We start from the raw sequence: 24123 nt of genomic DNA on the forward strand, positions 1-24123 counted from the left end.
CAAGAGGACTAGAAGACACTGGACATAGACCCAAGAGGACCACAAGACACTGGACATAGACCCAAGAGGACTAGAAGACACTGGACATAGACCCAAGAGGACCACAAGACACTGGACATAGACCCAAGAGGACTAGAAGACACTGGACATAGACCCAAGAGGACCACAAGACACTGGACATAGACCCAAGAGGACTAGAAGACACTGGACATAGACCCAAGAGGACTAGAAGACACTGGACATAGACCCAAGAGGACCACAAGACACTGGACATAGACCCAAGAGGACTAGAAGACACTGGACATAGACCCAGATAAGCAGAAGACACCAGACATAGACCCAAGAGGACCAGAAGACACTGGACATAGACCCAGATAAGCAGAAGACACCAGACATAGACCCAAGAGGACCAGAAGACACTGGACATAGACCCAGATAAGCAGAAGACACCAGACATAGACCCAAGAGGACCAGAAGACACAAGATGTAGACTTAGATTACCAGAAAACACTGGACGTTGACACAGGAGGACCACAAGACTTTGGACGTAAATCCATTAGACCAGTAGACACTCAACTTAGACCCAAGAAGACCAGAAGACAATGAGCATATATGAAGAGAGACGGAAGACATTGGACAAAGACCCAAGAGGACCAGAAGACATTGGACATGGACTCAAGAGGACCAGAAGACATTGGACATGGACCTGAGGACCAGAAGACATTGGACGCAAATTCAAGAGGACCAGAAGACATTGGACATGGACCAGAGGACCAGAGGACATCAGACATGGACCAGAACTTCACACCTGAGCAGAACCACCATGCTGGATCAGATGTGGACTGAGGACACGACGTCCCTGCGGCAGTTCTGGTCTACATTTATAGATCTGAATCCTGTCTTTATTTTCAGTGTTTTCGTGGTCCTCGGTGGAGTTTAGATCCAGACCTCCTGCAGGGGTCTGGGTTCACTTTCCCTCCTCGTTCCCACTCACACCAAAAATAAAATCTCCCACTTGACTGGAACGGCGCTTGAAATAAAAGCTTCCTGCAGACTCCGGCGTGCAGAACATGTCCGCTTTAGATCAGATATGTTTAGGACACGCAGCCTGGAATAAAAACAGCCAATCAGGAGGATCTGGGTGACCCTCAGGTGGTTCATCTGCGACGTCACACACTGGAGGCTTGGTTTGATTTGTAATATTGGCGGATCGGATGCTGATAACCCCCTTCTTGGGCTCTATTTTCCCCTCCAGTCTATAATTCACACTGTCAAACTGTCACCACACTGGCAGTAAATAAACTAAACTGGGCCATTACCCTTCTTTCCATTTGCATCGCACACGTTTGCACGTATTCTACGACCGTCAGAAATACTGACAGACCAAGACAGAGACAAAGGATTATTCAGCGTCTTCTTGTTTTATCGTGCATTTAAACAGCCTTTTTGTATTCAGAGGAGACACAAACGGCGACACGAGACGACATGGAGCTCATTTCATACTTTCATACTGTACTTCAGTGGAGTTTCAGCTGCCTCTACTTTACTTTGTACTTGAACTTGCTTAAATAGAACTCAAACATACTCATACTCTACTCCAGGGCTGTCAAACATGCACCCCCCAAAGGTTCCAGTCCGACCCCTGGGATGAATTTACAGAGTGTATAAATTCCACAGTCCAGGCTGTGGAACTCATTTTAGTGTGGGTTCCACATCCAGACCAATCTGATCTACAGTCCAATAATAACAGCAGAAGAACCCACACAGAAGAAGGACTGCAGATTTACTACTGGGTTTGATGGAAAAATATTCCATTATGTCTGTAAATAATGACAACTGCAAATGTTTGTCTTTGTTTTAGTGCAAAAAATCACATTAAATTCAGAAAATCTTTCCATTTCCAAACTCTCCTGTACCAATAAAATGTGACTAACCTGAACAAATGTGTCCAACCTGAAATGTCTGTATTAAATTCAGTCCAGTTTGAACTCTTTTCTTCCTGTTCCTCAGTGTTTAGTGTCTTTGGAGATCTGATCCAGAATGCACATGGACTAATGACAAGTGGAGGAAGAAGACTGAGAAAATTACACTATTTTACTGAAGAAATGTCCGTTTTTTCAGGTTATTCACATCTTTTTTTTTGGATAGTTTATAAAAGTAAGTATTTTCATAATTTAATGGAGTTTTTGCACTAAAACATAGACATAAATTTGCAGTTGTCATTATTTATAGGTTATTCTTATTAGCGGAAACGGCTTCGCTGAGCAGAGCTAGCTGCTGAAGCACAACATCGTGGCTGGAAAACTAACGTCCACCCAGTGGAAATGGGTGCAGAGGGTTTGTGGCAGCATCTACCATCAGGCTACTAAAAAACCTGGGAATCAAAGGCCAGAGTCTACGCCAAGCGATCAAGGCAGTATCGGAGGCAGCTGAGAGAAGCAGCCAGTGGCTGTGGATGAAGAGGCCAGACTCCTGCTGGGCCCCAGTTCAGAGGGGGATTCAGGAGACACACTGCGGGGACTGGACCAGCCCTGTAGGGCCTTCCTCAGTCCAAGGTGTCTAGTTGTAATGGCTGAAACACCCAATGAGATCTGAGGTTTACAACTGAAGATGTGTAAACCCAATCACCCTCCAAGGGGAACTCCACTGTGTCAACAGCGTCGGGGGGGGGCATCCTCAAAGTATGTGCTCACACTTTAAGGATTGTTTACACCTCATCCTGCGTTTTTGAAATCTGTTCTTATTTTACTGGTCCGACCCACTGCAGATCAAATCAGGCTGAATGTGGAACCTGAAAGAACAGCAGTTTGACAGCCCTGCTCTACTCCTAACTGGGTATGGGTACCTTTCACATTTAAACCGATATAGTACCGGTACACAATAAGTCATTAACTGAAAAGTCAGTTTGTCAGCGCGTCAGCATCTGTGGCACAAGTTGACATTACTTTGGAGGAGTGGACTAGTCGTGTGTTATTCTCTCTCCCTTCCATCAGCCGACAGCGCATGAGCCTTCATTCAGCGCATGTGGATACGCTCATCTTTATACATGAAAACATGGAGCGCAGTTAGTGCATTGAGCGGTAGTGATGCGCAGATCAGTGGACCCGGCTCAGGTTGGAGCGGGTCCAAAAAATGTCACTTTATTTGCGTGGCAGGTCAAAAAATTCCACAAAGTGGCTTTAAAAAAAAAACAAAACACCCACGTATCACTAGTGCAAGGCCAAGACTGAAGGAAGAAGATGACTCAGAGCAGAGGTTGAGCTAGACATTTTTATTGTTCGTCATTTTGACGGACAGGGTCGCAAAAATTCGGTCAGAGCATATTATTATCCGTCATTTCAAATGTTTATTTTTTCATGATAATGAGATATATTTAGTAGTATTTAATGTTCCAAACCATGTCAGTGGTGCAGCAGCTGTAGTTGCTGCTGGCTGATAAACCAACCTGATCTGACCACTGGTCTAATTCTGTCCTCCACTCTGAACTGCTGTGTTCTCTGGACATGTTCTAAACTGTCATGGGTTTGTTCACACACTGTCCAACCATGAACTGAGGGTCAGGGTTCAGCTTCTGTGAAGCACAGATCTGGAAACAAACGCACATGAAATCTAATAACACAGTAAAGGTAGAACATGGGGACATAGAACACACCAAATGAAAGAAGAACTGCAGGATTCCTTACTCGTCCTTCATCCTTCACCATCAGTCCCTCTGTTTTCACTGTGTTTATCAGTGCCATCACATTTACTGGACTGGAAAGAACTGAGCAGACTGGGCTGTGTGCACAGTCTGAACTGAAGGAGCATCCAATGGAGACTGAAGACAGAAACAACCACACAACACTGGACAGGATCTACTACAGGTGGACTAACTGGACAGGGTCTACTACAGGTGGACTAGGTTCTATACAGGTGCTGTAGGTTCTGTACAGGTGTTGTTGGTTCTATACAGGTGCTGTAGGTTCTGTACAGGTGTTGTTGGTTCTATACAGGTGCTGTAGGTTCTGTACAGGTGTTGTTGGTTCTATACAGGTAGGATGTTGGTTCTATACAGGTGCTGTAGGTTCTATACAGGTAGGATGTTGGTTCTATACAGGTGCTGTAGATTCTATACAGGTGCTGTAGGTTCTGTACAGGTGTTGTTGGTTCTATACAGGTGCTGTAGGTTCTATACAGGTAGGATGTTGGCTCTATACAGGTGCTGTAGGTTCTATACAGGTAGGATGTTGGTTCTATACAGGTGTTGTTGGTTCTATACAGGTGCTGTAGGTTCTGTACAGGTGTTGTTGGTTCTATACAGGTGCTGTAGGTTCTATACAGGTAGGATGTTGGTTCTATACAGGTGTTGTTGGTTCTATACAGGTGCTGTAGGTTCTGTACAGGTGTTGTTGGTTCTATACAGGTGCTGTAGGTTCTATACAGGTAGGATGTTGGTTCTATACAGGTGCTGTAGATTCTATACAGGTGCTGTAGGTTCTGTACAGGTGTTGTTGGTTCTATACAGGTGCTGTAGGTTCTATACAGGTAGGATGTTGGTTCTATACAGGTGCTGTAGATTCTATACAGGTGCTGTAGATTCTATACAGGTGCTGTAGGTTCTATACAGGTGCTGTTGGTTCTATACAGGTGCTGTAGATTCTATACAGGTGCTGTAGATTCTATACAGGTGCTGTAGGTTCTATACAGGTGCTGTTGGTTCTATACAGGTGCTGTAGATTCTATACAGGTGCTGTAGGTTCTGTACAGGTGCTGTAGGTTCTATACAGGTGCTGTTGGTTCTATACAGTTGGATGCTGTTATGGAATGTTTGATGCCTTGCTCACAGACAGACCAGTGATCCTGCAGCAGGTTCTGTTCACAGTGTTGTGTTAAACTTTCTTTGGTAGATTACCCGCAGTATTTAAATCTGTCAAAATGACAGACGGCCTTCAGAATTTTCCGTCATTTAAAAAAAAAAAATCTGTCAATGACAGAATATTTTCGGTTAACACGACCTCTGACTCAGAGTAGGATTATTAAACTGACTGTGATCTATTTAAACTCTGGTCTAATATTCTGTGAACCATGGAAGCACCACCAATACTGAAGAATACAGTGGACAGACAGTGTGTTTGGATTATTCTGTTCATTTAGTTCATTCAGACAGTGCACTGTTTTCTCTGACATGCTGTGTGTCTTTTCTGCCGCTGTCTGAACCTTTTCCAGCTTTATGTTGTTCAGTTAAATTTAACAGATAACTCCAGGTGTTAGCCTGTGTTTAGTTTTAGTTAAATGTCTGTGAAGGACTGTTGACGCTTGTGTCTTAGGTTTTTATTCTGCTCTTTCCTGTACATTGTTCATGTTCCAGTGAACGTTAGTACAAGTTGTTCATAATTGAACTTTTGTGTGTCTGTGTTGTTCCTCCGCTGTCAATGTGATGACGTCATCACACGACAAGTCGACTCGACTTTGACTTTATTGACAAATAAGTTGATCTAAAAAAATCTGAAGTCATTAATGCCCTAGTATACAACGATACCTGTTTTCGGTATTTTTTGTGTCTATATGAGGTGATTAAAGTACTTTTGTCTATTAAAAAAAAATAGTAAAAACTTCTGAATTCTGAATATTTATTTCTCAACATCACAACTGAACTTGATGATGCCTTGCTTAAGGCGTCGTCCTCATTGATTTTTGACTGCACTTCTTGTCCCTGATGCTGCTGCAGGTGTCCTGTCGGTGCCTGGTGTCAGACTCATAGTCTGTTCTCCTTTGGTTCCATTCCTCAGCCTTCAGGTTTAGATTCTGTTTGACTCAGTGTTTCCTCAGGTTTGAGCTGTTGTCGTGGCTGGTTTTTACATTTACCGTCACAGATATTACAGCGAACACAGTTGAAGGATTCCCCAGTAAAACCCATGTTGTTGGTTCAGTGACAGTGGATGGACACACTGGGTTTATGTTCAGTTATTCATATCTTTGTTTAAAAAAAATTTTTCTTCAGTTTTATCTGTTTCTGATAAAACAACCTTCAACTTTAATCTGAGCTTTTATGAACATCTACATGATCAGTGAGTTAAATACAAGAAAATACCTGATTTTCACTGAAAAATGCAAAATACAGAGGATAATATTAAAATAAATGGGGATGAATCATGTAGGAAAGGTTAAATAACAAGAAAAAAATCATTTGGGAACTGCCACAAAAATAGAACTAGGTCTTTATGGGTTAAGGTATTTGATGGAAAATATTGATTGGTATTTTGCTACTTCGATGGAACACGACAAATAACCTGTTCCTTCTACCTAATTATTGTTCATTTTCTTTTATTACCAAGTTTTAAAGTTTAAAACTGAAGAATCACAAGGACAAAAGTAATCAGTGGCACCTCATTTAAAGGCAATAACCTCTAGTTTCAGAGCGTGTTGTATATTAGCTTGTGGATATTCTCAAAGGCTATGAAAGTAAAATGATCTGTAAGTGACTTAAGAGATTGAATGTGGATTCATTTGTGTTGATGTTTTTTGGGGTTTTTTGCCACAATTTCAGGTAATTCAAAGGATGGGAGTAGGAGAAGTACAAATTCCCTCTGGTTTCAGCTTCTTCCTTTTTCAGTTACTAATTGTGTAAATTGTATGTTCTTTATATGTACAGTTGAAGACAAAATTATTAGCCCACCTATGAAATTTTAAGTTTCTTCAAGATTTTCCTCAGTACTTTTTTAACAGAGCAAGGAATTTTCAACATAGCATTTCTAAACATACTAGTTTTCTTTAGAAGGCACAAATTATTTATATTTGCACACCAAAACAGCATTATTTAGAAAAAAACTAAAATAACCAGGGACATTATTATTAGCCCCCTTTAAGAAATGACCATTTATGAAGTCATGGCACAAACCACTTTTGTGCAGTGATGTGCTGTAACTTCACAGGTGATGTGTTTAAAAGTGATCAGCTGAATCAAGTGATTTCACTGAACATCTAAGTTCAAACATGGTCTAAAAGCCTCAGTATGGCTCATTGAGCTGTCAGCTGAGAAAGCACCATGCCCAAAACTACAGAAATCCGTTTGGACCCGAGAAAAAGGATTATTGATGTAGACAAAGCAGGAGAGGGATGCACAAAGCAATCCAAGCATTTCCAAGTGTCAAGAACTGGAGTGAGAAGTAGAATCCAGAAATTCAAAAACAGCCACACAGTACAGAACAGGCCTTGCAGAGGTAGGAAGTGAAAGATTTCAAAGACCCTGGAAAGAAAACTAGTGAGAGATGGGTCTAAAGACCCCAGAACAACTGCCAAGACACTGGTGAAGGACTTGGCCACATCAGGAATCCTAGTCTCTAAGAAGACAGTCACTAGAGCTCTGAACTGGAATGGACTGAGAGGACGCAGACTAAGAAAAAGTCCACTGTTGAAGAAGACACACCTTTAAGCCAGACTTAAATCTGCTCTGGACAACCTGGAGAAACATTATGCATACTGGAAGTGTGTCCTATGGTCTGATGAGACCAAACTAGAGCTCTGTGGTCATAGAGGCAGCGTTTATGTTTGGAGAAAAAAGGCAGAGGCATAGAACCCAAAGAACAGCGTCCCTACAGTGGAACATGGTGGTGGGAGTATTGTGTTGTGGGGATGCTATAGTGCATCTGGAACTAGAAATCTGGTCAAGGTGGAAGGAATCATGAACAAAGAAAGATGTGGAGATTTTGAAGGAAAACCTTCAGCAGTCAGCAGTAACACTGGGTCTGGGTCACTGCTTCATCTTCCAGTATGACAACAATCCAAAACATACATCTCTGTTGGTGAAGAGCTATCTTCAGAAGACCAAAGTGAATGGAACTGAGTGGCCTGCACACAGCCCGGACTTAAATCCCATTGAAAATATTGGGGGTGACCTAAAAAAGAACATCCATGCCAGAAGGCCACCAGATCTGGAGGAGCTGGAAAGGTTTGCCAAAGAAGAATGGGCTGGGATTCCTCAAAAAAGTGTCAGAGACTTGTAATAAAAAAATACTATGACTGCAGGCTGTTATCCAGCAAAAAGGAAACACAACTGACTATTAGGATCAGGGGGGCTAATAATTTTGACCCTGGTACTTTTTGTTTTTTGTGGAATATTTTCATTTCTGTGTGCAAACTAAAATCATGTAAGCATCCAAAAGAAAACTAGGATATCTAAAAAAGCTGTGTTAAAAATGTGTTGCTCTGTGTAAAAGCACTCGGGAAATACCTTTAAAACAATGACATTTTTGTAGGGGGGCTAATCATTAAGTCCTCAACTGTATGTATTTTGTATTTAACTGAAATAAAAATATTCATTCATTCATTTAAAATATAACCTGAACTACATCTACTAGTCCCATTAGCTTTGACTGCTATCAAGGTGATTATTTCACTAATTATGTGTCTATAGTGACAAAAGTTTTATTGTAGAAACTAGAAACAAAATGGCAACCGGTGATCTAATGAGAATGAAGAGACTAACAGATGAAACAAAATGAAAGTGATATAAAAGACGTGAGATGAACTTTACATATGGAACTAACTCTTTATGTTACAGCTCTGACAGATGCAAAAGTTAAAAAAGGCAGAAAAAAGACAAAAAGATGAAACAAGATGCAACGAGAAACCGTAGAAGTCAAAATAATCTAAAAGACATAAAATGCCAATCTGTGTAATTTATGACTAAGACATAATGTATTAATAGAGGAAATGCCTGTAATGAGACAAATGGAGCAAAATGTGAAAGATTAAATGTGACAAACAAGATGCAACAAGAAAGACTAAAAGATCCAGATGACATAAACACAAGACAAAAAAGAGATAAGACATGAAATAAGAAAAAAAAGATGTGGAAGACCTAACAAACCATAACAGATGGAAAATAAAAACTAATAATAACAATGACATAAAAGTCAAAATAATCTCCAATTTCATGATTTAGCAATAATTTAGCCTACTTTCTGTCTTTAATTCAAAACAAAAGCAGACGATCCAGACACTGACGGAGTCAAGTTCATGTTGTCAGCGGGTTTTGATTTGACATAAAATACAGAAAAATTACATTTTATTTTACTTTTTGCTCATTTCAGTTTATTGTTGCACTGTACCTATTGTTTGCACTTTATTGTTTATTGTTTTATTGCCCATTTACCCAGTTTGGAGTCAATAAAGTCCGTCCATCTATCTATAACAGTCTTCACATTACATGAATACGCTGTAAGCTTGTGTTCCATGTATGATTCAGTATTTCTACTTTCACCACAGTCTTTTGTTCTTCTACTGGAGTAAAGGAAGTGTGGACTATTGCCACCTGACGTTTTCACTGCTGGCAACTTACGCAATCGTAATAGGCTTTACTTCACATTGGAACCAAGTTTAGTCCATGCACAGATAGCCTTACACTTCAAATCCTTCAATCTCACCACTCTTATCTTTCCCCAAAGAATGAAAAATAAATGAAACATGTGACCTGTTCCTCTTTTTCAATAGTAAAAGGGTTGAAAGAGTCAAAACTTGAAGGATGCTGAAGAAAACAAATCTTACCTTTGATTCCAGCAGCGTGTGGAGGAAGGACGAACAGCAGCAAGAGCCCCAAACCCCAAAGCATCATCGAAGACTTGACTTTTCAAGAAAAACCAAGAAACCGGTTGAACGTCAGAGTAAATCCTGCAAGGCTAGGGGAGGTGGGAGGGGTCAGCGGCAGTGGCGGTGGCGTCCTCAGGCTCAGGTGGAGCTCATGGGTGGAGGGCGTCTAGATCTGGATGCGGTTCGATCTGGCATCAGAGAGGATGTTCCCAGGCCCAGAGATGCTCCCGACAGACTCCAGCCAGACCAGACTCAGGCACCGGGCAGAGGACGGCGTAAACCCGCAGAGCTGCTCTTCCCCAGGGGGATTGTGGGATGGTGTGGGAGCTCTAAGTGTGGCAAGAGTGACGAGGTTAAAAAAGTAGGCACCGTTTCGGGAATAATCTGTTTATCTACTGCTCAGACATAATCCGTCTTTACCCTGCGGCCCTCGCAGCGCTGGCGTCATCCTGTTAGTGGCTTTCTGGCGGCATCTGTCAACCCGGCGACCGGTTCGTTCAACACATACTTTCCTGACTCACACCCGGTATTTACAGGGTCTGCAGGGGGATCGGACTTCATGAAAACTCAGATTTATAGTAAAGCCAATATAAAAGCTCACACTGCTGCTGGAAGTTAACCATCTACGACTTCATTTATACTTCGGACACTCAATAATTACTTCAACTGAATCTTACCCAAAGACTTAAACCCCACCCCACCCCAAAGTAAAAAAAATAATCACTGTCATCAAACATTAAGGGATTAAATCAATTAATCTGGACCTGAGCATCAAAATACATTCACAATTTAGATGATATCAGTTGCAGTTTTAATATTTTGAGCTGTTATTTTCCTCAAAATGCGAGTTCTACTAACACAATATCAAGACTCAGGATTAACTTTACTTGTTTTGTGCTACATCCATAAAAAAACATTAAAAGACAATAGAAAAACTCAATGGAGCTCCGCGAGGATCTATTTTAGTTCCTATTCTCGTCTATATTTTTATAAATGATTTAGGTAATAAAATAAATGGCCTGAATTTGCGAAGTGCCTTGCAAGAGGAAGAGGAAGACAACCATGCATTTTGATTTGTGCTATAGAAATAAAACTGAACTGAATTAAATGGTGCTTAATTATGTTTATTTGCAGATGACATGATTTTATACAGTATACATTATCAGGCTATTTCATTCAGACCATAGGTCACCTGTAGGATGCCTCTGATTGGTTAAATTACACACACACACACACCCCGTTTCCCAAAAAAGTTAGTTGATATATTATATATCAAATTATCGAATATTGATACATTTTTGATACATCTATGTAATGCCTAATATTTTAAAAGAGGCTCATGTATCTAGAAGCTACGTGTACATTTTTACATCTGCCAAGGAGGTTATGTTTTCATCTGAGTTTGTCTGTCTGTCTGTTCACAAGATAACTCAAAAAGTTATGGATGAATTTAGATGAAATTTTCAAGAAATGTTGATTCTGGCACAAGGAACAAATGATTACATTTTGGTGGTGATGGGGGGGGGGGGGGGGGCTAATTTGCCTTAGCGGAGGTCTGAGCTCTCTAAGTGCTTTTCTAGTTTTCTATTCTATCTTTTCTATTTTCTGTTGGCTCAGTTCTTCTTTTTTGTGTATCACAGACTTGTTACTGTTTGTACTTAACTTATTTTCTACTGCACACAGACTTTGTTTGAATGTTCTTTTTCCTGCTGTTGCCCCCTGTCGGAGGACCTTGGGGTTGGTTTGGGCATGGGAGTAAAATGATATAAAGGACCACGTATAATGCATGCACTGGAATTCCAATGTTAACTTCAGGGAACATACAAATGAGTTGTTTATTAATTAAATCAGGATTGTTTAAGTTTACAGAATTAGCTGAATTAAGGACATTGTTGATTGTGAGAGATGGACTTTTGCTGCAAATTTGTAGATTATTTGTTTTAGTATCACAGGATGAAAAACATAGAAGGAGGTTTAATTTTAAACAGCAAAGGGTTCGTACTAATGTAACGAAAATCTGTATGGAATTCTTTGGCAATGGAACAGAAGAGCTGTACAAATATTTTTCAGTTTAAGAGGCAATATAACGAAAAAATAGAGAAGCATTATAAAAGCATGAAATGAAATAATTTGACTTTTGGATTAGTTTTATTTTCATTGACTATCATGTAAACTGTTTACTGTAGTAACTGTAACGGCAACTTATCTGATGGAAGCAGATGTTTCAAGAACGGGGCACATACTATAACTTTTCTAAATCCTGCTCCTTTTCAATCATTTAGATTGGAATGAATAAATGAAATGAAATTAATTCCACTTCTTTGTATGTACTGTTACATTGCTCAAAAAAGATAAATAATAAAAACATAGGTATATGTCCATAGTTCACAAGCAGTAGAAAAAAGAAATTCGATCAAGAAACAAAGCTTTTACAATCTGAGGCTGTAAATTCAAATGAGACTAAATGCCTAACCTTAAGTCGTTTCACCTCTCTGGGTAATTTCACTATTCCAACATTAGCTGGTAAATAAATATTGCAGTATCTGGCTTGAGGAAAGGACAACCTGTTGAGAAAACAGAGATCAAAAGTACATCTTTACTTATTGTATAACCAAATGTTTTCCTTTTTCCAGGAAAAGAACTGCTGAATATTTTAGATGATAGTGATGTGATTTACACGCAGCCTCATCCTGCTGAACAGAACCAACGCTGCCTTCTACACTCAACTCTGTTTTCTAGATGAATGTGTCGGCTGCTGGTGTCCAAATCAAAGCAGGACAATGCTTTTTCCATCTAAGGGCCTGCTGATTGAACCTTGTCCTTTTATCTCCAGCCTCTTCTCCTTTCATTCCCGCTCTAGATCGACAGCTGGATTCTTCCTGGGGTGAACTCGGAGATGGTTCTATTTATGCACCACGGACATGGAATGAAAAACAGCATTTCACCAAAAATTCTCATCTGGCTTCTGCAAACACCTTTAAAGAGTAATGGATATCACCAAAATCATCATTTAGTTTTTCTTTTTTTTTTTCATTTTCTTATGTTGCTTTCGTGTATTTAACCCATAAAGACCCTTTTGTAGCAGTTCCCAAACACATTTTTCTCAACTTTTAACCTTTTTTAAGTGATTTACCACAATTTATTCTAATATTATCCTCTGTATTTTGCATTTTTAAGAGAAAATCAAGTATTTTCTTATATTTAATGTACTGATCATGTAGACGTCCATAAAAGCTCAGATTAGAGTAAAGGGTTATTATATCAAAAACAGAGAAAACTGAAGAAAAACTTAGGGGTTTTTTGTAAAATACATCATTAACTGAACAGAAAACAAGCATCTTCAATCTCTGTCACTGATCCAACTCCATGGGTTTTACTGGTGAATCAGTGTTGTAGAAGATGACGGTGTTTCCACGGTAACTACGGAGCCTCTGAACGTCCAAATATGGTCAGATCTGATGACATATTGTTGCTCATTCTATAATTTTTCTTCAATTTTGTTCAGTTTGTGACTCATTTTGTTTATTTTACTTATTTGGTTGATCTATTATTCATCTTCCTTCGTTTTCTTCATTATTTTGGCTGTTTTTATTCATTTCATTGCTTATTTTATGTGTTTTTAACTTTATTTTAGTGCAGTTTTTGCTTATTTTTTCACATTATTGTTTCGTAATTGTTGTTTTTTTAATTTATTTTAGTTCTTATTGATCATAAACCCAGTGTGTCCATCCACTGTCATTGATCCAACTCCGTGGGTTTGACTGGAGAATCAATGCTGGAGAAAATTACAGTGTTTCCATGGTAACTACGGAGCCTCTGAACGTCCAAATATGGTCATATCTGATGACCATGAAAAGATGAAGAACTGTATTTTACACCAATTATTGACATGGATTGACAGGATTAGTGGATCAATAGGAATTAAACAGTTTAGATCAGTAGATGGTTTAGGTTAAAGGTGGATGTTTGGGTCTTTAAGGGTTAATATGTCAACTTGTTTTCTATGTCAGGCTATTTGTTGCTTTCATTCATTTTGACCCGAACTCCCTGAAAAAAGACAACGTTCCTGTATAAATAAACAAAATGGAAAAACATGGCTGAATTACCTAATGCAAAAGAGCAAAACCTAAATTATGAAAAAGTTATAAAAAAGAACAGGCGTTTTAATGATAGATTTATGAGACATGCGGTTTAAAATTAATTATACAGTATTTTGGGCCTTTTTTGGTGAAAATTATTCAAATGTGAAGGAAATATTAGACAAAACTCCAAATAATTGGCCCCAGAATTAGCTAAACTTTGCAGTAATTTGATGCGATTTTAAAAAGCATTGGTCAAATGATGGTAAATGATGCGAAAATAATCATCAAATGTTATTTCTGTCGGTGTCAACAACTGATTTTTTTTGCAGGTGCATGGAGACCATTATTAATATCACAACAAATAATAATCATTAACTGTGATAAGATTATATGGGATCATGGAAAGAGCAGGAAAAAGCAGCTGAAATTCATATTTGACTTTATCAGAAACTGATGAAAAAGCTGAAACTGCTGAAAGCTACATGACCATCAGATTTACACTTTAATAAATGCATTAATAATTATAATATATAATCCTGATAATGATTTGAGCTTCTATTTTCCCCCAAAATCAGTAATTTTACACTAAACCTCTAATATTTTCTGTCAGCATCTGTTAATGAAGGAACTGCAAGTAATTATTTTAATTGTCAACTAGTTTGTTCATTAATCAGTTGTTTACTGATAATATAAAGATGTTTCATTATTAAAATGTTGTAGAAAATGATGAAAAAGGTCAGTCAGTTTTCTCAAACCTTCAGATGATCTAAGCCTACTGTCATAGACGAGGAATGAAAGCAGAATATATTCACATTTAAGGAGCAACAATCACTTTTTTGTCTTAAAAACATACTCAAATGGGTTAACAACAATAGAAATAGTTGTCACTTAATTAAGTACTCAGTATATAATCAATTAATGGGGGATTTTAAGTTTTGCTTTTGTGTTTGTTACTTTTTTTTGTCATTTTCTTTCGTTACACTTTTGTTAACTTCTAATCATCTTGAAAAAGTCAAATTAACACTAAAATTAAACGGAAATATTTGACTAACAGGTACTTCGTTACGGAAGCGTATTGCATTCACTCAAAAAAAAAAAATTTGGCTCTGTTTTTCTGAATTAACAAGATAATTATCTCGTAATTACAAGAAAAAAATAAGCTAGAAAAAACATTGGCTCTGTTTTTCCAAATTAACGAGATACTGTTTTCTGAAAAAAATTAAATTCGGCTCTGTTTTTCTGAATTAATGAGATAATTATCTCATAAACACAGCCAAATTTTTATTTTTTTCAGAAAACAGTATCTCATTAATTCGGAAAAACAGAGCCAATCTTTTTTTTTTTAACTTATTTTTTCTCGTAATTACAAGATAATTATCTCGTTAATTTGTAAAAACAGCCAAATTTAATTTTTTTGTGTGTGAATGCAATACGCTTCCGTACGCTTCCGTCAAACTACAACAAAAGTAAAATAAAAAGTTAATAAAAACACAGACAGGGATTCAGCTAAACTCATTCACCTCAGCTCTCTGTGGTCGACTACAGTTCCCATGAGTCTCAGCTGTTGTTGCCATGGAGACAAGGCATCAAACTTTCTACAAAGTGCCACCTGTAGTTTCAGTTTATCGCTACAGATTACAAAAACACATTCTAATTTGAAGTTCTGACTGATGTTTGTGGCTGAAATGCATCTTGGGAATTGTAGACTAATATAAACCCAGTACTGAGATGAAATAGAAACAACTAAAATCGGGTCAATAAACCTATTTTTGCTCCTGTGAAATCAGACTGAGGATGGTGTTGGCTGATGGACGTGACCTGGTTTTACTGGCTAGTTCTCGTCGTGGGCTCCGTCGCCGTCGTTCATGCTCGGTTTGTCTCTCAGTTTCAGATCTAGTCCAGAACCCTGTGGTGTTGTTCTGCAGAGCATGTCTGTACACAAACACCGTGACATTGCAGTCGGCTCTGGAGAATAAAAGAATACTTACAGCCTCCGTTGACCGTAGTTTCATGGTTTTGTTACAAATCCCTTAAGTCTGAAAGCTTATGCCTTCTCAGGCTCCGAGTCCCAGCGGATGCCTCAGAAGAATAATGTTTGTTAAAGAAGCCGTTTGAGGTAAATGTGGTGTTTTACACGAGGAGAGGCCCATAACCACACACAGCAGAGTCCCACTTTACACGGATTTACATGGATTTTGGATTTAAGCAACCATTATAAGTAAAGGGAAATTTTTAATATTAGAAAAAACCTGTCAAAAGTTTAAAACTGAAATTTGTTAAAACTGTGAACAAACTTCGAAGACACTGTCCCAGGGAAACTACATAAAAAACCATACATAAAACTAAAAATAGGATCAATGGCCCTGTATCTTACTGGCCAAATGAAAAGCTTTGGTAAATGGATCCGCATGTCATTTATTCTCCCCCAGTTCTGTGTATTTATTCTATTACAGAAATAGTCCATGTTTTGCTCATATTCCAATCAGATCTGTAAAAACTTCAAATTCACACTTGATATCACTGATACTGATTTATTGGATCAATCCACTTCCTATCTGTTATAATGGGAACATTTGTCAAAGTGGCACCAAATCCAGAATCAGATCCGGATCCAAATAATTTCAATCCCTTGTGTTGACATCATCATACAGAAGCTGTAGACCAAGTCTGAAGTCAACCAGAACTGGAGTTTGGGAGAAAAAGATGATTGAAATGTTTTCCCCATAAGAGCCCATGTTAAATTTTGCGTCAGTTCCAGATCCAGAAGAAGATCCTGATCAGCATGTGGACATTATGTTTGGGTCATCTCCCCATCAGGCTGGACTGGAGACATTTACACTGGATATCATTTATATTTACTGAGTTATTGCATCCATCCACTTCCTGTCTGTTATAAAGGGGAAATTTTTCAAAGTAGCACCAAATCCAGAATCAGATCCGGATCCAAATAATTTCACTAACTTTTGTTGACATCATCATACAGAAGCTGTATACCAAGTTTGAAGTCAATCAGAATTGTAGTTTCGGAGAAGAAGACGATTGAAATTGTTGTAACGGACGACAGACGACGCCGGATGCCACATGACGACAACAGCTTACATCCTGTCGGCCGGTCAGCTGAAAAGCACTGGGAGAGCGCAGACCTCCGCCAAGGCAGATCAGTCCCCCCACGATCACCACCAAAATTTAATCATTTTTTTGGTCCTTGTGCCAGTACCAACATTTCCTGAAAATTTCATCAAAATCCACTCATAAGTTTTTGAGTTATCTTGCTAACAAACTAACAGACAAACAAACAAAGCCCAATGAAAACACAACCTCGTTGGTGGATGTAAAAATTTGTCAAAAATTTCAAAAATCTAAATTTGTCAAAATTCTGAACAAACTTTGTAGACATTGTCCCAGGCAAGCCACATAAAAAATATGAAATGAATCCAACCAGTAGTTTCGGAGAAGATTGTTGAACTCAAGACATTGGTGACCTTTAGTCTGACCCTTCAAGGTCACTCAAGGTCAAAGGTCATGGACTCAAATGAAAGTCCATATATGACTTCTACCAGTGAGCAATAGGAACGATATTGACATCTCTAAATGTTTACATATTATAAACCATCAGAATAAGGACCATTAGAAAAAAAAGGCACATTTTCTAGTTTGTACATATTTACATGTATTTTATATTTAAGGAACATGGAATAGACACAAGTGATCTAATGTATTTGCATAAAATGTCCCAGGAATCAACAAGTCTCTGAAAAACCAAAGTGAAGATGATGATGATGATGGTCTGATTCACTGATGCTGGTACAGTTACCCCCACAAAGGGGGTTCTGTTTTTGTCTGTCTGTCTGTTTGTGTGCAAGATAACTCAAAAAGTTATGGACGGATTTGGATGAAAATTTCAGTAAATGTTGATACTGACACAAGGAACAAATGATTAAATTTTGGTGGTGATCGGGGGTGGGGGGTGGGGGGGCCCTCTGATCAGCCTTGGCGGAGGCCTGCGCTCTACGAGTGCTTTTCTCGAAAAGACAGCGCCAACCTCACCCCACCCTTCACCCTCCACCCCCGATCATCACTAAAATTTAATCATTTGTTCCTTGTGCCAGTATCAGCATTTCCTGAAATTTTCATCCAAATCCAGGGCACTGATCTGCCTTGGCAGAGGTCTGCGCTGTCTGAGTGCTTCTAGTTACCTCCGCCAAGGAGGTTATGTTTTTGCCAGGGTTTGTTTGTTTGTTTGTTTGTTTGTTTGTCTGTCTGTTTGTTTGTCTGTCCGTTAGTGTGCAACATAACTCAAAAAGTTAAGGACAGATTTGGATGAAATTTTCAGGGTTTGTTGGAAATGGGATAAGGAAGAAATGATTAAATTTTGGTGGTGATCGGGGGTGGGGGGGCCCACGGGGGGGGGCCACTGATCAGCCTTGGCGGAGGTCTGCGCTCTCCGAGTGCTTCTAGTTAGACTTGTTTTATATAGTAGGACGCATTATAAGGTTTTGTTTTTCCATAACTTGTAGTTTCACCACATACTCATCACTTAGCCTTCGTCCTTTAGCTGTTGTCTACTTTACTTTATTGGATACTGACAGTCAATAGAAACTCTGAGGTGTAAATGTCTGCATATTTCTACTTGTAGTTGGTTGTAATTCTTCATTGTGGATTTCTTGCTGCCTTAGTGCTGGTCGTTCAGATCATGATCAGTTGTCATGTTGTCACGGTTCATTGCACATGGGTTGGTCTGTTTGCTAAAGTGGACCAAATACACACTGAGCAATACTCAGTGGGTCTGTGCACAATTTGAGGATTAGTTTGGAAGGCCTATATAAAGGCCCATAAAAGGCCTCCACTGTTAGTCCAGTGAACGCACCATGCCACGTCTGTCACCTGAACGTCGTCTGTGGGTTGGACCTGGGTATGGAGGAGGCCGGTGTGAGCTCCAGTCGTACAGCCAGGACTATGGATGGGCTGGTCCCAAACCTGGAGGAACACCACAACACCACAGGCTCTGGTGAACAGAGACTGCACAGTCCAGGTCCAGGACCAGGACCAGGACCACTACTGTAGGGACTGTGTGTTTGGCAGGTGCCATTTTCTTTTGTTAAGTTTTTTGTTTTGAAATTATTCTTGAAACTTTACATTTTTGTTTCTGTATGCTGATATCCTAAACAAATGATTCAAATGAAAAATTTCCAGTTTAGGGTTTCAAAATAAAAATTATGTCAAAGAATATGGTCTCAAAGTTTTCACTGACTGTGAGTGTATGTTTAATTTAATGTACGTCTGACTTGAAGCTACAGTATTTCATCTGCAGACTGTGGCTAAAACTACGACATAACGTTAAGTTAAATGTCTGACACATTTATACACTTTGACACCTTTCCCTGTAAAATAAATTATCTAATAAATAGAAGTTGACAGACTGTTTTCATGTCTAATAGAGGAGTAAAGTACATAAATATGTAAAAACACATCAGTATCTCAGCTTCATCAGTACTTCAGTAGATTTAGTCCAGTGTTTTAGATCATTGTAAGTCGATTCTGAACAGCTGGACACAGATTAAATACATTTCCATGATAACCTACAAAATGCTCGCTTCATTTCAGGAAGTAGGTTAAGTTCTACACAGATTTTCATTCTTTTAAGACCCTTTCTGTCATATACATGATTTGCTCCAGTTCCATCTAAACCATATATGAGTTGTGAAACTTCTCTTGGACCATGATCTGGAACAAAAACCAAAAGCAGGGGTTTTTCTAGAAAAAATTAGTAAGAGGGAGCACAGGTAGATGAGGGAGTGAAGCAACCAAGCAGTGAGGATGGTGTGGAAGGGGGGTTTACCTTTCGAAAAACTGAGGTAAAAATGGAACATTCTGAGGCTATCTGAGAGGGATATTGTAACTCTAGTGGCCCTCCTGCAATTTTTTAAAGCAACCAATTAGGGCTGCAGCTATCGAATATTTTAGTATTCGAGTATTCTTCAGTATTCATCCTTCAGGAGTCTGGGTCTGCTCGAGGTTTCTGCCCGTTAAAGGGAAGTTTTTCCTCGCCACTGTCACCAATCACAAGTGTTTGCTCCTGAAGGATTCTGTTGGGTCTCTGTAAACTTAATTTGATTCTGATTTGAATTGATAAAGCACTTTGTGACTCTGTCTGTGAAAAGTGCTCTATAAATAAAATTTACTTTACTTTACTTATTCTACTGAAAATTACTTCAATTAATCGAGTAATCGGATAAAACTTATTTTTGCTTGGTTAAAGAGCAATTATAAGTACACAAGAGGAAATAAGGTATTTCACTTAATAATGAAGGACCAATTGGTTTCCTTCTTATTATTTTTTTTTTTTGATAATTAACAGTTTTATTTGTTACATTCATATTGTACAAACGCAACAAATTGTATTTTGTTAACTAGAAACATTTCCAGAGAGGCAATTGCAAATACAAATAAAAATAAATAAACTTTAATTACTTTCAACTCAGTGTTTCTTGTAAGTATCAAACATATAAGGCATTAACAAATTTAAAAATGGAATAAACATTGCCTTTTTGATGTGCAATTTAACTTTGACAGCTGTAAGTTTCAGAATTTACAATTTAGACAAAACAGGAATGTGTTGTGGCATAAAAGAGGAAAGAACATTTAAACGGGAACTGTGAACGAGTCCATGTATGAACAGTTTGACACATTTCTGAGAAATTCAGGAGAATCAAGGGAATGGACCCCACCACCACCACCTGATCTGTCTGTCTCATAACCTATAACCCCACCACCACCACCTGATCTGTCTGTCTCATAACCTATAACCCCCCCCCACACACACACCTTATCTGTCTGTCTCATAACCTATAACCCCCCCCACACACACACCACCTTATCTGTCTGTCTCATAACCTATAACCCCCCCCACACACACACACCTTATCTGTCTGTCTCATAACCTATAACCCCCCCACACACACACACCTTATCTGTCTGTCTCATAACCTATAACCCCCCCCCCCACACACACACACACCTTATCTGTCTGTCTCATAACCTATAACCCCCCCACACACACACACCACCTTATCTGTCTGTCTCAGAACCTATAACCCCCCCCACCACCACCACCACCTGATCTGTCTGTCTCAGAACCTATAACCCCCCCCCACCACCACCTTATCTGTCTGTCTCATAACCTATAACCCCCCACCACCACCTTATCTGTCTGTCTCATAACCTATAACCCCCCCCACACACACACACACCTTATCTGTCTGTCTCATAACCTATAACCCCCCCACCACCACCTTATCTGTCTGTCTCATAACCTATAACCCCCACCACCACCACCTTATCTGTCTGTCTCAGAACCTATAACCCCCCCACACACACACCACCTTATCTGTCTGTCTCATAACCTATAGCCCCCCCACACACACACACACCTTATCTGTCTATCTCAGAACCTATAACCCCCCCCACCACCACCACCACCTGATCTGTCTGTCTCATAACCTATAACCACCACCACCACCACCTTATCTGTCTGTCTCAGAACCTATAACCCCCCCACCACCACCACCACCTTATCTGTCTGTCTCATAACCTATAACCCCCCCACCACCACCACCTTATCTGTCTGTCTCATAACCTATAACCCCCCCACCACCACCACCACCTTATCTGTCTGTCTCAGAACCTATAACCCCCCCACCACCACCACCACCTTATCTGTCTGTCTCATAACCTATAACCCCCACCACCACCACCTTATCTGTCTGTCTCAGAACCTATAACCCCCCCACCACCACCACCTTATCTGTCTGTCTCAGAACCTATAACCCCCCCACACACACACCACCTTATCTGTCTGTCTCATAACCTATAACCCCCCCACCACCACCTTATCTGTCTATCTCAGAACCTATAACCCCCACCACCACCACCACCACCTTATCTGTCTGTCTCAGAACCTATAACCCCCTCACCACCACCACCTTATCTGTCTGTCTCATAACCTATAACCCCCACCACCACCACCACCACCTTATCTGTCTGTCTCATAACCTATAACCCCCCCACCACCACCTTATCTGTCTGTCTCATAAACTATAACCCCCCCACCACCACCACCTTATCTGTCTGTCTCAGAACCTATAACCCCCACCACCACCACCTTATCTGTCTGTCTCATAACCTATAACCCCCCCCACCCCACCCCCCCACACCACCTTATCTGTCTGTCTCAGAACCTATAACCCCCCCCACACACACACACACACCTTATCTGTCTGTCTCATAACCTATAACCCCCCCCCCATCTGTCTGTCTCAGAACCTATAACCCCCCCACACACACACACCTTATCTGTCTGTCTCATAACCTATAACCCCCCCACCACCACCACCTTATCTGTCTGTCTCATAACCTATAACCCCCCCCACACACACACACCTTATCTGTCTGTCTCATAACCTATAACCCCCCCCCCACCACCACCTTATCTGTCTGTCTCATAACCTATAACCCCCCCACACACACACACCTTATCTGTCTGTCTCAGAACCTATAACCCCCCCACACACACACACACACCTTATCTGTCTGTCTCATAACCTATAACCCCCCCACCACCACCACCTTATCTGTCTGTCTCATAACCTATAACCCCCCCCACACACACACACCTTATCTGTCTGTCTCATAACCTATAACCCCCCCCACCACCACCTTATCTGTCTGTCTCATAACCTATAACCCCCCCACACACACACACACCTTATCTGTCTGTCTCATAACCTATAACCCCCACCACCACCACCTTATCTGTCTGTCTCATAACCTATAACCCCCCCCACCACCACCACCTTATCTGTCTGTCTCATAACCTATAACCCCCCCCACCACCACCACCTTATCTGTCTGTCTCATAACCTATAACCCCCACCACCACCACCACCACCTTATCTGTCTGTCTCATAACATATAACCCCCACCACCACCACCACCACCACCTTATCTGTCTGTCTCATAACCTATAACCCCCACCACCACCACCACCACCTTATCTGTCTGTCTCATAACATATAACCCCCACCACCACCACCACCACCACCTTATCTGTCTGTCTCATAACCTATAACCCCCACCACCACCACCTTATCTGTCTGTCTCATAACCTATAACCCCCCCCACCACCACCACCTTATCTGTCTGTCTCATAACCTATAACCCCCCCCACCACCACCTTATCTGTCTGTCTCAGAACCTATAACCCCCCCCACCCCACCCCCACACCACCTTATCTGTCTGTCTCAGAACCTATAACCTCCACACACTCACGCGTACGTCCAGTTAATGGATGATTCTCTTCATTTTTGCAGTAGTAATTGGATTTTGCCAAAATTCGGTTGGACAAGGTAAGAGAAAGCTTTCGCCCAGCCGTGCACCATTTCGTCCGTGCTTTTGGGAAATTAACTGTGCAAATCACGGCTTGCTGCCTAAATCTATGCTTGTGAAAATCGCAATAAACTCTCCACACATTGGACAGTTCCATAATGAACACAAACCTAACCCTCCGCAGGGCTTGCGTTATGTTAGTAAGGTATATTGACGTTAATCTCATTGATTTACGCTACGCTAATTCTACTTTCTCTGGGGTCCTCCGCTCCATTCTTGGTGTTTTATGAGTAGATGCTCCATCACAGATGTGCTGTTGTGTGGAAGGGCAGTGTTACAATGGATACATGACACAGTGTTTACCTGCTGTTCAGTCTGAAATGCTTCCACACTAACGACAATTTCTGTCTTTTTTATTGTGTTTTTTTGTCTTTCGTCATCATTGCTGTATTCACTCGTCTGTCTATGCTCGCTTCTTCTATCTTCCCGCTGCTTCATCCGAAAACTTCTGCATCCTCCGTCATCTTCCTTTGCGTGAGTAATGTAAGCGCATTGTGCCACTTGTGTCCGTGTGAAATGCCGTGCTTTGAGCTTTACAAGTAAATAAGCTATTCCTCGAGGCAGAGAATATTCCTCGATCATTTTTTGTAATTGAGGTACTTGAATTACTCGAGGAATCATTTCACCCCTACAACCAATCGAAGAGTAACTTATTCTTCTTTTAGAAGTGTAATTATGTTGTAAATTTCAGTAACGGGGCGCTAGCCGAAAGTATGAGGGCACCCGTTCCCCGGTTCAGAAAAACCCTTGCAAAAGACATGGTCTCAGTTTGGAAGGGTGGAACTACAGGAAGGATGGAACTACAGGAAGGATGGAACTACGGGTAGGATGGACGTGCAGGTAAGATGGAACTACAGGTAAGATGGGTGGCATGGCAGTTCGCACTTCCACCTTACAGCTAGACGGTTCTGGGTTGACCCTGTCAGGTTAATTGTACTTACCATGGTGGTGAATATCTGGAGTGGGTCCCTGAGCACCTTCAATGGCAGCTCACTGCCACAAATTGTGCCATGCGCTAATGCTAATGCTA

General features: G+C 40.3%; 1 protein-coding gene across 1 annotated transcript in view; it reads right to left on the reverse strand.

The window, feature by feature from the left end:
* LOC115415767 (titin-like) overlaps positions 1-9915 on the reverse strand; it is a 108004-nt gene extending 98089 nt beyond the window's left edge. Inside the window, exon 1 of the mRNA XM_030129410.1 lies at positions 9526-9915. Coding sequence (XP_029985270.1) covers positions 9526-9592 — 67 coding nt within the window. The 5' untranslated portion in view covers positions 9593-9915. The remainder of the gene's footprint in view (positions 1-9525) is intronic.
* Between the last annotated feature and the right edge of the window lie 14208 nt (positions 9916-24123).

This window comes from Sphaeramia orbicularis, unplaced genomic scaffold, assembly GCF_902148855.1.
Source record: "Sphaeramia orbicularis unplaced genomic scaffold, fSphaOr1.1, whole genome shotgun sequence".
Classification (NCBI taxonomy): Eukaryota; Metazoa; Chordata; class Actinopteri; order Kurtiformes; family Apogonidae; genus Sphaeramia; species Sphaeramia orbicularis.